The sequence below is a fragment of the Adiantum capillus-veneris genome, chromosome 6 (assembly GCF_014529385.1).
Source record: "Adiantum capillus-veneris isolate H3 chromosome 6, ASM1452938v2, whole genome shotgun sequence".
NCBI lineage: Eukaryota > Viridiplantae > Streptophyta > Polypodiopsida > Polypodiales > Pteridaceae > Adiantum > Adiantum capillus-veneris.
In genome coordinates this window covers 107347562-107363669 of record NC_140936.1, presented here as the reverse complement: position 1 = coordinate 107363669, position 16108 = coordinate 107347562, and the positions used below count along the sequence as shown (strand labels likewise).

At 44.6% G+C, this 16108-nt stretch overlaps 1 protein-coding gene across 2 annotated transcripts in view; it reads right to left on the bottom strand.

The window, feature by feature from the left end:
- LOC147456044 (karrikin insensitive 2 receptor CA-like) overlaps positions 1–15024 on the bottom strand; it is a 39909-nt gene extending 24885 nt beyond the window's left edge. The window contains exons 1-2 of one of the 2 annotated variants that reach the window (XM_086514620.1): positions 14911–15024; positions 13929–14362 (exon numbers count right to left, since the gene is read on the bottom strand). In XM_086514620.1, coding sequence (XP_086370746.1) covers positions 13929–14296 — 368 coding nt within the window. In that variant the 5' untranslated portion in view covers positions 14297–14362; positions 14911–15024. The remainder of the gene's footprint in view (positions 1–13928; positions 14363–14910) is intronic. The other variant, XM_086514619.1, reaches the window with a different exon arrangement.
- Positions 15025–16108: the final 1084 nt, after the last annotated feature.

The following is a 16108-nucleotide window of genomic DNA, read 5'->3' as shown; positions in this document are numbered from 1 at the left end:
GGTCTGCAACGCTTTCTTCTATGGGCCGCGCCGAAAGCGACACAAAGTCATTTGTGGCTCCTTCAATGCTTCAACTTCGTCTAAAGTCATGCGTCTACCTTCTTCAAGAATCTCCGACGATGACAATTCCTGAAATCACTTCCAACACAAAAACATGAACATACCCATTCCATGTAAAGTGACTGGAAAAATTCTAGTCTTCTCTAAAGACTGTGCATGCAATTAAGACATAGACGGAGTGCCAAACCGTTCATCAAACACACGCAAACAATGGAATCGAAACTTGTCTTTCTGATCTAAATCTATCAACTACGGCAAATCACAATGGAAATGCCGATGCTTGATGCTCAATCCTTCTTGTGCTCTTTCGGATACTGTGTCATGCCAAGAAAGAGACATGGAATGTGAATTCCTTGAATGTAAACATTTCATCTTTTCATGAGTAATCCGCATACATCCGTGCTCATTTATGAGTGAATCATGTTCATCGTGCAATATGGCATGCCTATGAAAAGGGATCACATATGGACGGTGACTAAGATACAAGAAAGCATCACGAATGAAACACTCGAACAATGCGTGCTGACTAATCATTCGCGCACATAATACTTCATGTGGAGATTCTTGGGACCTCGACTCAAGAGCCAAGATCGGTTCTTCGTGATTGATCGAATTTGCAATGAGGTTAGCTTCACTAGAAAAAGCATCAACTAAACCATCATCCTTGTGAACAATCGCATCTTTATCCTGTAATTCATCATGCTTGTGAATAATCACATCATTATCATGCAATTCATCATGCTTGTGAATAATCACATCTTGATCATGCAAATCATCATACTCGTAAATAATCACATCTTGATCATGCAAATCATTATGTCATGCTTTGGAGAAGAAAAGACTGAGAGAGTCTCCTTCACCTGATTCTTTTCAATTTGCTTCTGCACATTAGTAAATAGTAGGACCAACTCTTGCATGTGTTGGTCTCTCTGTGCTTCACGCTCTAACCGTCTTTCTTCGCGCTCGTGATCCAATTCTGCTTTTCTTTCTTTGTGCTCACGCTCCATGGCTTCCATTCTTTCTTTGTGTTCATGATCAAATGCTACCTTTCTTGCTTCGCGGTCGCGCTCAAAGGCAACGCGTTGCGCTTCTTGTTGTAACTTCATCCTGTCCATCATCGTCTTGACCAAAGCCTCCATAGGATTTGGTACAATCCTTGGCGTAGATGGGGAAGGGGAAGGGGAAGGGAAAGAATACGACACCAGAATGTTGTCAAATCCTCCTGGTGGGGAAAATTCTTCTTCGCCACTTCCATGCTCATCACCTCCATGCAAAGTATCCATTCCGCTTCGGGTGATGACCATACATTGAAGTCTTGGGTTCTTAAGTTCACAAGGAACTTGGGTTCTTGTGATTCTTTAAGTTCTTAAGGTTCTTGAGTCCTTGAGGGTCTTGAGTTCTTTAAGGTTCTTCTTTAGCTTGCAATCTGTGTTAGAGAAGGATCTTCTCTTGTCCGAGCTCTACTCTTTCCTACGGGGGCACCCCTTGGCAGCCTTGCGCTCACACCAAGGTTGCTTTTTCCCACCTCACGTCGAGTGGCCGGCCGCTAAGTGCACGGTCTACTCTCAATGAGTGAAAAGAGAAACAAGGGGAGGCTAGACAAGCCCTTCTTTTTTGGGTTTCTTGTCACTCTTCAAAAACACGATTAGGAATCAACACGCCCGAGTGGACTGGGTTACGTGCGACCGCAACAAGCAAAAAAAAATAATCTTGTGGCTCTTTCCTTGAGTGATACAGAACACTACCAAAGCTCTGAAACCAATGTAAGGTGCAACGGAAGTGAATGTTGAACTTTGCTCAAGATGAGTGCTCCGAATTGTGCTCGAGGGTTCCTTTTACTTATGGAAGGAAGAGCCTTCCGTTTCTTTAGTAAGAGAGTGCAAATGATCATAAACAAAGTGGAAGACACTTTGAATGAAGGATGAAGGTGTTGAGACTGAGAGATAGAGAGAGAAGAATACGACACCAAAATGTTTTCAAAGCCTTCTCCAAGGGCCCCACTCTCTATGGCGAGAGAGGTCTATGCTATTGATTGCACAAATCTCGTACAATGGTCTAAATGCAATGGACTTGCCGACGCTGTCGACGACGATGAAGACGGTGACGAGACGGCTGAAATCTGAACACGCTAAGGGCTGAAATCTGCAAATCTTGTATTTGCTGAATTTTGACTATATGTCGGTGGCGACAGCGATAACGACGCGACGACAATGCACTGAAAACGCAGATGCTGAAATCTGCGAATAGCGGACTAAATTTGCAAACGCTGACCGATTTGACCGTGCGGCGAGGATCAATTGCGGGAAGGTGAGATCTGCGAGGTTTGGGGGCTGCGACAGAGTCTATATGCTGAAAACTGAAAACGCTAATGCAAAGGGTAAGTCTATCGCCGGGAATCTGCAAAATGCTTGCTGTCCCAAAAACGCTAGGGCTGGTCTGATGTCTGATGCAAAAACGCTATGGATTTTGATGTGTCCTACTATTGCCAGGCTAATCTGCAAATGCAAACGCTGGGCTGATCTACAATGCTGAAAAACGATGGTCCTTGTTGGCTGAAAACGCTAGGTTGCCTGTCAGGGGGTCTTGCTGAGAAGGTGCACTGTCGGACGCCTGGTCCCTGCTGCCTCTTCTGCCAAAAAGTGCTAGCACTAGCTTTTCTTACATATAACCTTAGCTAATTTGCCCTACCCAGTTTCCCAACAGTCACTTATTAATTATAAGTGGAAAATGGCTAAAAGAGGGAAAATAGGTTCTATGCACTGTAAAATGCCCCTGATGGTTTCTGATGGTAATGTTGATGATCATGCTGTGTGCAACCAGAGGATATGCATCTACTCTAAGCGCCTAGACATGCACGGTCTGCGAACAGACTCACAAAAGTGCCAGAACACTTCCTAAGCTAGGCTAACTAAACTAAACTAAACTGAACCCTTGTCATGAAGTAGCTTGTCCACGTACACATAGGGTTAGATGTGCACGTGACATGCTAACACTGGAAACGACTTGTTGAAAGGAGAAGATAATGGATTCCAAGGCAACGTGAAAGGGTGCCAGCCCAAGAAAAATTCAGCGAAGAAGCCTTTTGCAAAAGCGGCTCCTGAAGCGTCCCAGGGGCTAGAAAAGGCAAACAAAGGTAAGGATTCAGCCGAGACTTCTGGAGCGCAGGCAAAGAGAAAATAAGAGAATCTTTTGTACGTAAGTCCCTCGAGAATAAGAAGGTCTCGATGGCAGAGAATAAATGCTTTATATGCGAGCAGCTTGGTCACTTTGCTACAGATTGTCCAAAAAGAAAAAGACCAGCTGATTCATATGATAAAGAGGACAAGAAAGAGAAGAAGTCCAAGCCCACGCCAAGTTTATCTCACCAGAGTTAGCTATGAAGTTGGGCATCAGAGCTGAAGAAATGGGATACACGACATAGGCAGGGTTGGCTTGTCTTGGCTGCTCAAAGTGTGTTACTCTCATTATTGGAAAGTTGTGTTGTAAGGTGCAACGGAATGAATGTTTGAACTTTGCTCAAGATGAGTGCTCCGAACTGCGCTCAAGGTTCCTTTTGTTCTTATGGAAGGGAGAGCCTTCCGTTCTTAATGAGAGAGTGCAATGGACACTAACAAAGTGAATGGACACTATGCGTGAAAGTATATGAGATTGAGAGATAGAGAGAGAAGATAATACGACACCAGAGACGTAAAACCCTCCTCCGAAGGCCCCACTCTCGTCGGCGAGAGTGGTCTACTATTGATTGCACAAACCGGTACAAAGTGAATGCATGTAACTGATGCTAGTCTAGGCTAGATCGATGACGACGACAGGGATAACGAGACCAATCCAAGGGCTGAATTATGTTGTTCTTGTACTGCTGTCCAAAAACGCTGCTAGCTGAATTCTGCTACTGCTGAAAACACTATGGAAAAATGTTGATTTGCTGGTCTTTATGGCTGAAAATCTGCTCTGCTGTCGCCGGTCGTCTTGCTAGGCAAAATGCTAGGCTGATCTGTTGTTGCCAGATCGCATCAACGCAAAAACGCTGGATACTTCTGCTGAAAACGCTAGGTACTGGATGCCGACAACGCTAGGCTGGCTGCTCCAAAAACGCTAGGTCTCTTGGGGGGTTCTGCTGAGAAGGTGTCTGTTGAGCGTGTGCTCCTACTGCCTCTTCTACCAAAAAGTGCTAACTTTGGTTTGCTTATATACAAACTTAGCAAAATTGCCCTACCTACTTTCCAACAAAAGTCACTTAAAAATAATAAGTGAAAAATGTCAAAAATAGGAAAAATAGATCTATGCATTGTAAAAATGCTCCTGATGGGTTCTGATGGAAATTTGATGATCATGCTACGTGCAACCAGAGGATATGCATCTAATCTAAGTGTCTGGACATGCAGGGTCTGTGAACAGACTCACAAAAGTGCCAGATCACTTCCTATTCTAGACTAACTTGACTGAACTGAACCCTGGTCATGCTGTAGCTTGTCCACGGACACATAGGGTTGGATGTGTCACGTGACATCTCCTCCTATTCAAAGTGAGCTATTGGTACCGAACTGTATGGCGTCGAGGGAGATCGCCAACAACGTCCGAAATCCTCGAAAGGACTCTTCGTCGGCCCACTTTGAGGTGTGGGTCGTGCGATACTTGAACTTCATAAAGGTCGGCAACGCTTGCTTCTTTGGGCCGCGCCGAAAGCGACACAAAGTCTTCTGAGTCTCCTTCCATGCTTCAACTTCGTCTAGAGTCATGTTTCTTTCTTCTTCAAGAATCTCCATGGCTGAAAATTCCTAAAACCATTTCCAACACAAAACCATGAACATACCTATTCCACGTAAAGTGAGTGGAAAAAATCTCGTCTTCCTAAAAGACTATGCATGCAATGTAGATGAACAAATAGACGGAGTGCCAAACCGTTCACCAAACACACGCAAACAATGAGATCGAATCTCTCTCTTATGATCTAGAGCAATCAACTCTGGCAATTCACAACGGAAATGCCCATGCTTGGTGCTCATACTTTCATGTGCTCTTTCTACAATTGTGTCATGCCAAGGGAGAGACATGGAATGTGACTTCCTTGAATGCATACTTTTCAGCTTTTCATGAAAAATCCGCATACATTCGTGCTCATTCATGAGTGAAACGTGCTCAACATACACTGTCATGCCTAGGAAAAGAGATTACATGAAGACGCTGACTAAAATACAGGAAACGATCACGAATGAAACACTCGTACAATGCGTGCGTACTAATCATGCGAACACATAATACTTCCTATGAGGGTTCTTTGGACCTAGGCTCAAGAGCCAAGATCGGTTCTTCCCGAGGGGGTTCTTTGGACCTAGGCTCGAGAGCCAAGATCAATCCTTTGTGATTGATCGAATCTACAACGAGGTTAGCTTCGCTAGAAAAAGCATCAACTAACTCATCATCCTTGTGAACAATCACATCATCTTCATGCAACTCATCATGCTTGTGAGAAATCACATCTTGATCATGCAAATCATCATGCTCGTCCTTATCATCCAAATCATCATGCTTCTCATAATCATTCAATTCATTATGCTTCTCATAATCATGCAAATCATGTGTCATGCTTTGAAGAAGAAGAGACTGAGAGTCTCCTTTTCCCGAATTTCTTGCATCTGTGCCTGAACTTAAGAAAAGAGTCGCAAGAATTCTTTCATGTGTTGGTCGCTCTTTTCTTTGATGGCTTTGTTCTCGAGATCAAATTCTGCTTGTCTTGCTTTGTTCTATGCTTGTCTTTCTGCACGCTCACGATCCAATTTCACTTGTCGTTCTTTGGCTTCCAAGCGTGCTTGCTCGCGCTCACGCGCTATGGCTGCCATTCTTTCTTGGTGTTTGCGCTCCATTTCTGCTCTTCTTTCTGCGTGTCTGCGATCCATTTCTGCTTTTCTTTCTGCATTTCTTGCTTCGCGTTCTAACTTCCTTTCCATAAACATCTGCTCCAACTCCTCCATAGGAGTTAGTGCAATCCTTGGCGTAGATAGGGAAGGGGAAGGGCGGAAAAACCTCCTGGTGGGGAAAATTCTTCTTCGCCTCTCTCATGCTCATCACCTCCAAGCGAAGTATCCATTCCGCTTCGAGCGATGACCATCCACTGAAGTCGTGGGTTCTTGTGGATTCTTGTGGTCTTGGGTTCTTAAGTTCACGAGGAACTTGGGTTCTTGAGTTCTTGAGGTTCTTGTGGGTCTTGAGGTTCTTGAGTTCTTGAGGGTTTTCTTTCGCTTGCAATCTGTGTTTGAGAAGGATCTTCTCTTCACCCGAGTTCTACTCTTTTCCTCGGGCGCACCTCTTGGCGGCCTTGCGCTCACACCAAGGTTGCTTTTTCCACCTCACATCGATTGGCCGGCCGCTAAGTGCACGGTCCGCTCTCAATGAGTGAAAAGAGACACAAGGAGAGGCTAGACAAGCCCTTCTTTCTTGGGATTCCTATCACTCTTCAAAAACATGATTAGGAATCGACACGCCCAAGCGAACTTGGGTTCGTGCGACCTCAACAAGCAAAAAAAATTCTTGTGATTCTTGTGGTTCTTTCCTTGAGTGATACATAACACTGCCAAAGCTCCGATACCAATGTAAGGTGCAACGGAATAAATGATTGAACTTTGCTCAAGATGAGTGCTCCGAACTGTGCTCAAGGTTCCTTTTGTTCTTATGGAAGGGAGAGCCTTCCGTTCTTAATGAGAGAGTGCAATGGACACTAACAAAGTGAATGGACATTGTGCGTGAAAGTGCATGAGACTGAGAGATAGAGAGAGAAGATAATACGACACCAGAGACGTAAAACCCTCCTCCGAAGGCCCCACTCTCGTCGGCGAGAGTGGTCTACTATTGATTGCACAAACTAGTACAAAGTGAATGTATGTGGCCGATGCAAGTCTAGGCTAGATCGATAACGACGACGGGGATGGCGAGACCGATCTAAGGGCTGAATTCTACTGTTCTTGTACTGCTGTCCAAAAACGCTGCTAGCTGAATTCTGCTACTGCTGAAAACACTATGGAAAAACGCTGATTTGCTGGTCTTTATGGCTAAAAATCTGCTCTGCTGTCGCCGGTCGTCTTGCTAGGCAAAACGCTAGGCTGACCTGCTGATGCCAAGTCACTTCAATACAAAACGCTGGACTTCTTCTGCTGAAAACGCTAGGTACTGGATGCCAACAACGCCACGCTGCTCCAAAAACGCTAGGTCTCTTGGGGGGTTCTGCTGAGAAGGTGTCTTATGAGCGTGTGCTCCTGCTGCCTCTGCTGCCAAAAAGTGCTAACTTTGGTTTGCTTATATACAAACTTAGCAAAATTGCCCTACATACTTTCCAACGCTAGGTCTCTTGGGGGGTTCTGCTGAGAAGGTGTCTTATGAGCGTGTGCTCCTGCTGCCTCTGCTGCCAAAAAGTGCTAACTTTGGTTTGCTTATATACAAACTTAGCAAAATTGCCCTACATACTTTCCAACAAGAGTCACTTAAAAATATTAAGTGAAAAATGTCAAAAATAGGGAAAATAGGTCTATGCATTGTAAAAATGCTCCTGATGAGTTCTGAAGGAAATCTGATGATCATGCTATGTGCAACCAGAGGATATGCATCTAATCTAAGTGTCTGGACATGCACGGTCTCCGAACAGACTCACAAAAGTGCCAGATCACTTCCTATTCTAGACTGACTTGACTGAACTGAACCCTGGTCATGCTGTAGCTTGTCCACGGACACATAGGGTTGGATGTGTCACGTGACATGCGTCTACATATTCAGCCATATGTGGACACAGAAGAATTCTATAGCATGCCATTGGAAGGGTGCGATGTGCTGTTGGGAATTCCCTGGATGTTTCAAACACATGGCGTGCTAGATGTCTACGACAAAACGATCACCCTTCAACATAGGGACAAAACTCATGTTTTGGATGTTAAGCTTAGAGGGGAGTATGTCCCTATTGTATCTGCTTCGGCTATCACTTCTGTAATTAAGAATCATCTTTCTGCGTATTTGATTTTTGTACGTGATGTTTCAGATAATTGTCGGTCAAATTTATATGTATTAGATAAAGAAAGGTCAGCATTTTTGCAAGAGTTTAATGACTGTTTTTCTGATTCATTACCGTCACAAGTGCCGCCGGAGAGGCCCGAGGACCATGCGATAGATTTGGTGCCAAGGTGTAGCCCACCAAACATACCTTCCTATAGGGTTAGTGCGGCTCAACAGAAAGAGATTATTGGCCAGGTTGAGGAGCTTTTAGAGAAGGGGCTGATTCAGCCTAGTTCATCACCTTTTTGCTCCACAGTGCGCCTAGTGCAAAAGAAGGATGGCTCTTGATCATATTCTTGACCATTTAGAGGGTGCTACAATTTTCAGCCTTAAGAGCGGGTACCATCAAATTCGTATAAGGCTAGAGGATATGCACAAGACTGCGTTTAGGACGACATTTGGTCTCTATGAGTTTTTAGTGATGCCATTTAGTCTTACAAAAGCTCCTGATACATTCAGTAGGATGATGGACCGGATTTTCCACTCGCATCAAAAGTTTGTTGGCACATTCTTTAATGACATGATAGTCTATTCAAAGAGGAGCATAGGCGTCATTTGACCATTGTGGTCAAAGAGCTGCGCATTCATAGGTTACTTGTCAATTGTAACAAACTGCTGACGTGTCAAAGCCTAAAGAATGGAGCCAACTTACAAATGCCGCCGAGGGGCCTAAACCCTAAGAAGAACAAGTAACAAAAGAAGAAGTCCTACCAACTTATGGGGACCTCGTCCGATGGGGCCCCAAGTGACAAAGGATTAAAATAAAGCAGGACCTGCATGCACACACACAAACTAATGACGTGGAAGATTTCCGAAAATTGCGCTGGCATGATGATGTGGCAGGCTGCACGGATTTCCGCGTTTTGCGTTGGTTGATGGCATGGCAGATTTACGTGATTTACGTTGGCAGCTTTTTGGCTTTGCTTTTGGACCAGATGCTTTTGAGTTTGAAGGCTTTTCACTGTAATTGGTTTTTAGGCAAAGGCCCTTTAAATATGTAGTTAGGGCTCATTCTCTGGCATGCTTCCTGGAGAAGGTGCAGAGTGTGGAATACCGGCTTGTATTGTGTGGATGCAATATAAAGAAATACCGAAAGGGGCGCCAAGGTTTGGGGCCAATACTCTCTATGGTGGAATTCCGCCACTCCGTGTCGCGTGTCGTCTCTCTCTTTCAGTTCAGTTGTTATTGAAGTGTTAAAAGTCTGTTCAGTCTGCTCTTTTCTATTGGCACGTGGTGCCCGTCTTGTGACATCAATCCTAAGAAAAGTGAATTCTTCTTGGAAGAGATCCACTTTCTTGGCCACATAGTGTCGAAGGATGGTGTTTGAATGGATCCCGCTAAGGTTGAAGCCATCGAGACATGGCCAGACTTCAAGACTCTGCACAATGTCCAAAGCTTCTAGGGATTGTGCTTTTGCAGAGATAGCTTCACCTCTTCACGCTTTGCAAAAGAAAGAGATCACTTTCAGATGGACCCAAAAAGAGATTTCAGCTTTCAGGCTCTTAAAGGAGAAGTTGACTTCAGATCCCGTGATTGTTTTACCAGATCTTAGGAAGTCATCTGTGGTCCAATGTGACCCGTGTTGCAATAGCATCAGAGCAGTGCTAATGCAAGATGGTCGGGTAGTAGCTTACGAGAGCAGAATCTTGCAAGGGCCCGAAAAGACTATGCAAATCTACGAGAAAGAGCTACTGGCCGTCATTCATGCGCTCTAGCTGGAAGCACTAGCTGTTAGATGCCGATTTTGTTGTCCAGACAGATCGTCAAACCTTGCGATACTTCTTGACAAAGTCAAAGCTATCCGAAAAGCATATGCGATGGGCAAACATTCTCTTTATGTTCCACTTTCACATTTTGCATGTGGAAGGCAAGAAGAATGTTGTGGCTGATGCGTTATCAAGAAAGCCACAAATTTCAGTTGTGTCAATTCCTTATCATCATGAGCTTGATGACATGAAGGAAACATATGCTACAGATGAAGGCAAGTACTTGAAAAGGCCCGTAGTAACGCATGCTGAGCTTTTTTTTCCCTGCCCTTCATCCTCTTCAACCTTCAAACCGTAAAAGTACCCAATCACCAAGTGAAAACAACAATTCACGTCGGTGACGATCAGCAACCCTTTTTTGCTTAGCTTTAGGCTTCTCCAAGGCAAGCTTGATCTTCTATACATTTCATCCATGTTCTCTACAAATCAATCTACCTCAAAAATCTTGTCCTTTGTGTGCAAGAATAGGAGGAACCTTTTTGCCACCCTCAACAATCTCAAAAGGTGCCTTGCTTGTTGACGAATGCATTGTATTGTTGTATGCATACTCAAGCATGGGTAGATACTGTTCCCATTTGCCCTCATTATCTGACACATAACATTTCAACAGATCCAAGACAGTAGAATTAGCCTCTTCTGGCTATCCATCTGTTTGTGGATAAAATGAGGATGAAAACTTGAGCGTAGTGTCCATGTTTTCAAACAAGCCTCTCCAAAATAGGCTGGTCATACGAGGATCACGATCACTGACAATAGACTGTGGCATACCATGGTACTTGAACACATTATACATAAACAACCGTGCCATCTGGTCAGATTTTATCTTCTTCCTGACAAAAATAAAATGGGCATGTTTGCTAAACCTGCAAGTAATGGTCCATATACCATCATTCCCTGTCGGCGTTCTTGGAAGATCAAAGGTAAAATCCATAGCAATGCTTTCCCATGGCTTACCTGGAATAGACAGTGGCAGTAACAACCTTGGTGCCTTTTGCTTGTCAAATCTGAGCTTTTGGCAAATCATGCATGCTAGCACAAAGGCATCCACATCTCTCCTCAAATCCAACCAATAAAAGAATGTCTCGACCACTTTCACTGTCGCATCTATACCACAATGCCTTGCATACGATGGGACATGGTATGGCCTAGTGACACAGTCTCCACTAGATACAAAGCTCAAAGAGCCGTGTTGCTACTAGGGTGGCCAATGGCCTCAAGCAACTTTAACCACTTTTTTCTCCAGGCATTGACACTGTGATTGGCTACCGCCCGAGAGGAGGAAAAGCGACTACATCAAGGCATTCCCTCCTAACAGAGGATGCAAGAGCGGCACCCAAGTAGCCCCTAGATGGAGGACCAGATGCAACAGACTCAAAGGAGTTGATCACCATTGAGAAGCGGCGCCATGAGTTTGCCTACCACCGTCAAGCATTTCAGTGAACCCAGGTGGGCGCCAGCGTTATTGGAGAGTTTTGAGATGGTGGGTCCCCACCATGCGCATACCAATGTTTGCAAGTTGCGGAGACAGGATGAGTCAATTGCCCTAGAGCCTGAGGAGACACAGGCAGTAGCTACTAACATTTATCGTGAGCTCCTCTCAGTAGAGCCATAGTCAGAGCGCAAGGATGCATGCAGAGCAGGAGTGGACATAGATGCCTTGCCTCGTCACTGAGTAGATGCGACAAATGCTTGAGAGGCCTCTCCTGCCAGAAGAGCTTCAGAAGGCTCTCAGGGCACCCCCTTGTGGTAGTTGCCCAAGAGAGTGATTTGAGTCCATAGTTACCGGGGAACACCACCCCATCGGCAGGGAACATCGGAATGGCGTTTCGGGGGGGGGGTTACACGGCCCGAAACAGCCGGACGTTTTGCAGAGGTGTTTGATACCGGAACGGCTCGAAACGGCCCGGAACGGCTGGGAATGGGCAGATTTTCAGATTTGGGTGATTTGACTTGTGAGCCTTCCCCTTATTAAATGTCCCTTCCCCCATCCCTTACCTTCACAATGCACACAAGCTTTCAAGGGCCAAAGCTCAAGCTCTACCATCTCGAGTCTCGATTCAAGCTCTAGCCTCTTTCAAGCTTTCAAGTCTAGAATCTACAAGGCTAAAAGCTCTCCCCCTCTCTCTCAAGCTCTCTTCCTCTCTCTCAACTTTCAAGCTCTCTCCCCCCCCCTTCCCTCTCTCCCCCTCTCAAGCTCTCAAGTCTACACGACACACGTTTGCCATAGTAAGGTTGAATGGTCTTCAAATCAAGTGTTTTGTGAGTGTTAAGAGTCAAAAGGACTCTGATACTACTTCTATTCAATCACACAGAGCTTAAAATTGCATTATTTGGGTGTTTTTATGCCTCCTCTCCCACGCTGTTCCCATTCCAGACCCCTCCTCATTCCCCCGTTCCCAAAAATCCCGTCGTCGTTCCCGTTTCCGTTCCGTGTTCCGGGTAACTCCGAATTTGACTCCTAGCTTTTTCATGAAGTACTCGGAGGTGCTTGGACAAGACCTATGTAGTGCATACTAGCACATTTTGCGCACTTGGGAGATGCCAGATAGCATGAGCAAGGATTTGATCTACCTCATCCCCAAGGAGGGCGGATCTCCAGATGAGATTCGACAGTGGCGGCCCATCACCATTCTCAACTCAGCCTACAAATTCTTGCAAAGGCTCTAAACCACTACTAGAGAGCATCATACATGAGACTCAAACGGAGCAAGATTTCCATCTGCTGACTGTGAGACTCTAAATGCAAGACACCTTGTAACAAAACCCATGGGAGAGTCGCTATCATAAACAATGCCTCGAGGTGAGTGCTGATGCCTTCAAAGAATCTGTCGTTCAAGCAGCAATGTACTCAAAGGAGACTGGCACCCCTTAAAGGGCCACATCCATTCACTAAAAACCCATATCAATTGTGCAAGGGGACTCCATCCCAAATCCGTAACCATCAAAGAGCTGCCTCCTCAAAGGGGAGCACAAGATCAAACCAAGACCACTTGCCAAGGGAGCCTACTACTTGAATAGATTGTCAATGGACGTCCGGGTGCTCTGGAAGTGCAGCCAGCCCCTATATAACAACCATGGTGACCACTCTCAACGATCGAGAAAGCAAGGGTCCTGCAACAAGCGACAACCAACTGACCTGAGGAGTCAAAGAAAGCCTACCATCCCTCATGAGAAGGCAATTCGGACCTATTAATATTCGGTTTGTCCTTTGTGCGAGGCATGCCAATCAGCAAGCATAACATCATCAATCTCTATAGCATGCGAGTAGCAACCCCAATCCCATACACAGCACCAATGAAATCTGCATCCAGAAAAGAAGCCTCAGACAAGCTATGTATAGACGCCAGTCACTGTCAAATCAAGGCAAACAAATCCTCAACAAGCAACACACGAAAGGTGACATATGAGGCATGTCTAGCGAAGCATCGAAAAAAAAAATGCAATGAATCATCATGATCCAAGGGCCATCACTATCCATAGAGCCAATACAGGGAACAGCCCGAGATAAGGCATACTACAGAAATTGCTTCCAAGGCTACGCCCAAGGAAACAAGCCTTAAACACAGTTTACAGCTCATTTTTGCTGCCAAAAGAAATCAACAAATCAACTCTTGGGGGTTTGGGGTGGGGTGTATCATCTTGCAATAGCTTACTACTTAAAGTCAGCTAATTTCACTTTCCCCCACATGATGTCAATCAACAAACATCAATGAGCAAGAGTTATGTGTGTTCGCATTTATTAACATTAACGCAATGCAATTGAACACCTACAATCGCCCTCAATGTTTTAACTTTAACATTGCTTGAAAGGATGAAGCTGTCATGGACTGTCCCGCAGGAGTGTGTCCAGGATTGTCTCTTCCATATAACAAGAAAACAGAAAGCTGCGCATGCACCCAACTATAAATAAATAAAAGTCAAAGCTATTTAGATTTCTAGATAGAGCCATGAGCTAAAACCTAGACTAAAACTGCAAATCATCACAACCAACAAGCATACCAAAAAGTTGATCCAAGGGGTATCTAACTATGGACAGTAGCAAAAAATATTTTTTAAGCAACTTGCCTGGGTGAAGCTGACATAAGAATCAACTTAGTGAAAAGATCAGGGCGTTCGATTGATGCCAAGCACCCAACCATACCCATGACAGAATGACCAATATAGACGCACGAGCTGACTTGAAGTTCCTCCAAGATAGAAAGAAGGTCATATGCATAGCCATGTAGACTAGAGTATCGATCAAAGCTAAAGTAATCAGGATCGGTCGTTCCTGCTCCCATGCTGTCAAAGAGAATTAGGCGATAGTCATCTACAAGGTGTGGAATCACTTGCTTCCAAACTGATTGGTCAGAGCCAAAGCCATGTCCCAACACAACCACATCCTCTCCTGTTCCCGTCACTCTCACATTGTGCAACTCAAATAGTGATGGCATGTCTCACTACTGCACAAATAAAATCCTTGGTTGACTAACGCCCGTACTATATCAAGCCTCTTTTGCCTGCCAGAAAACCAAAAGACGAAAGAAAACTGAATCCATAACAAGCACTTGTGCACTTGCAAAGCAATTTATCCCTCCCTCTGTAGCATAACCCAGTTACTTTAAAAGCACACATTCATTGATCGTGCAAAAACAAATTTTGCTAGATGAAGCATTGTGACATTATACTTTCAAATCAAACAGCCAGGACCCATAATGTGAAGAAGACGTGCAGTGGGATGCTGATCATATGAAAGGGCAAGTAAATAATACGTTGCCTTGCATTTTCTGTTTATCAAAAGAGAACAAAACAGCATGGATTTCGCACATAAACCCCATATATGAAGTAGCATTCTACAAGTTTAGGACAAAAATTAGGTGATCGTCACTGTGTACAAAGATCAATGGACACCAGGGTCCCATGCACGTGTGCAGAGCAGAAACGGAACGTTGCATCATGACTGCTTCAACAAGATGAACATTTGCTATGCCTAACACACTTGAACACACTTTCAGCTCGAAGAAAGAGAGAGAGAGAGAGAGAGAGAGAGAGAGAGAGAGAGAGAGACCTGCGCAAATGGAGGCTATGGCGCGAACGTCGAGCATCCTGATATTTGTGAAGATGAATGTGCGATGACATTTAATTAAGTGATGCTTGAGCCTTTGGAAAGTAAAAATACATGGCATTACAAATAAAGATATCACAACTATGAAAAAGGAATCAAGAAAGATTCCGTGTGTAGTCCATATATGCGAGTAATTGTAGGGGCCATTTCAGAACCGGAGTTTGCATGGCTAATGACTCCCACTTTTGTTCTTTCTCTCTCCTCATTGTTGGCTATCTCTCTCTCCATGTGTGTCCCCCGTGCTCAATGTCCCTCTCGTCTTCGCCTTCCCTCCACCTTTGCATTGGTTGGCCAGTCTGCCTTCAACACTCTTGATGTATCTCAAGCGGCCCAAATCCATGCTAGTGTAGAACTATTTACTATCCTGCACCCTACATTCCGTACTGCTCGTCGGCTACCCTTGGCGCTGATCTCCACCCTTATCACCCTGCTTGGGCCTTAGTTCTTCCATAGCCGCATTCTCTCTCTCTCTCTCTCTCTCTCTCTCTCTCTCTCTCTCACACACACACACACACAGCCATTTTTTGACTTAGTAGGCAGCAGTTCACTCTTTTGACCATAACTTGCTCATCCGAACTCCGATTTAGGTGATCTATAGCCTCAATTGAAGAGCACGAAGCCCTCTACACATTGATGTAAAGACAGAATTTTTCTGTGTAATGAATGGCTTTGCTATAACAGCATCTCAGAACTGAAAAAACTGTCAAAACTTTGCGTTTTTGTTGCCGACTTGAAAGCAATGTCAGACAAAACTCGCAAGGGTGGAAAAGCCACACTCGCCATGGAGAATGATGCAAAATCTCCAAGGAATTTGGATGCTAATCCAACCACATCGTCTACAACAACGGAAGCAATGATCATGGCTTACTTGATCTCGTTACAAGAAACCGTCAACAAGCAAGGTGAAGAGTTGCGCGCACTTGCAATGGAGAATGGTACTTTAAGAGTTCTCGTTGTGGAGAATGAGCACCTCAAGAAGGTTCTTGAAATGCAAACAACACGCTTGATGCATCTTGAGAATGAAGTTCAAGAATGTAAACGCTCTCTTGTGGACATGAATGTAGTGAAAGAGCGCTTGAGCAAAGTTGAGAGTGATCATGTATTGAAAGAGGAAACGATAGATACAATACGACATGATGTA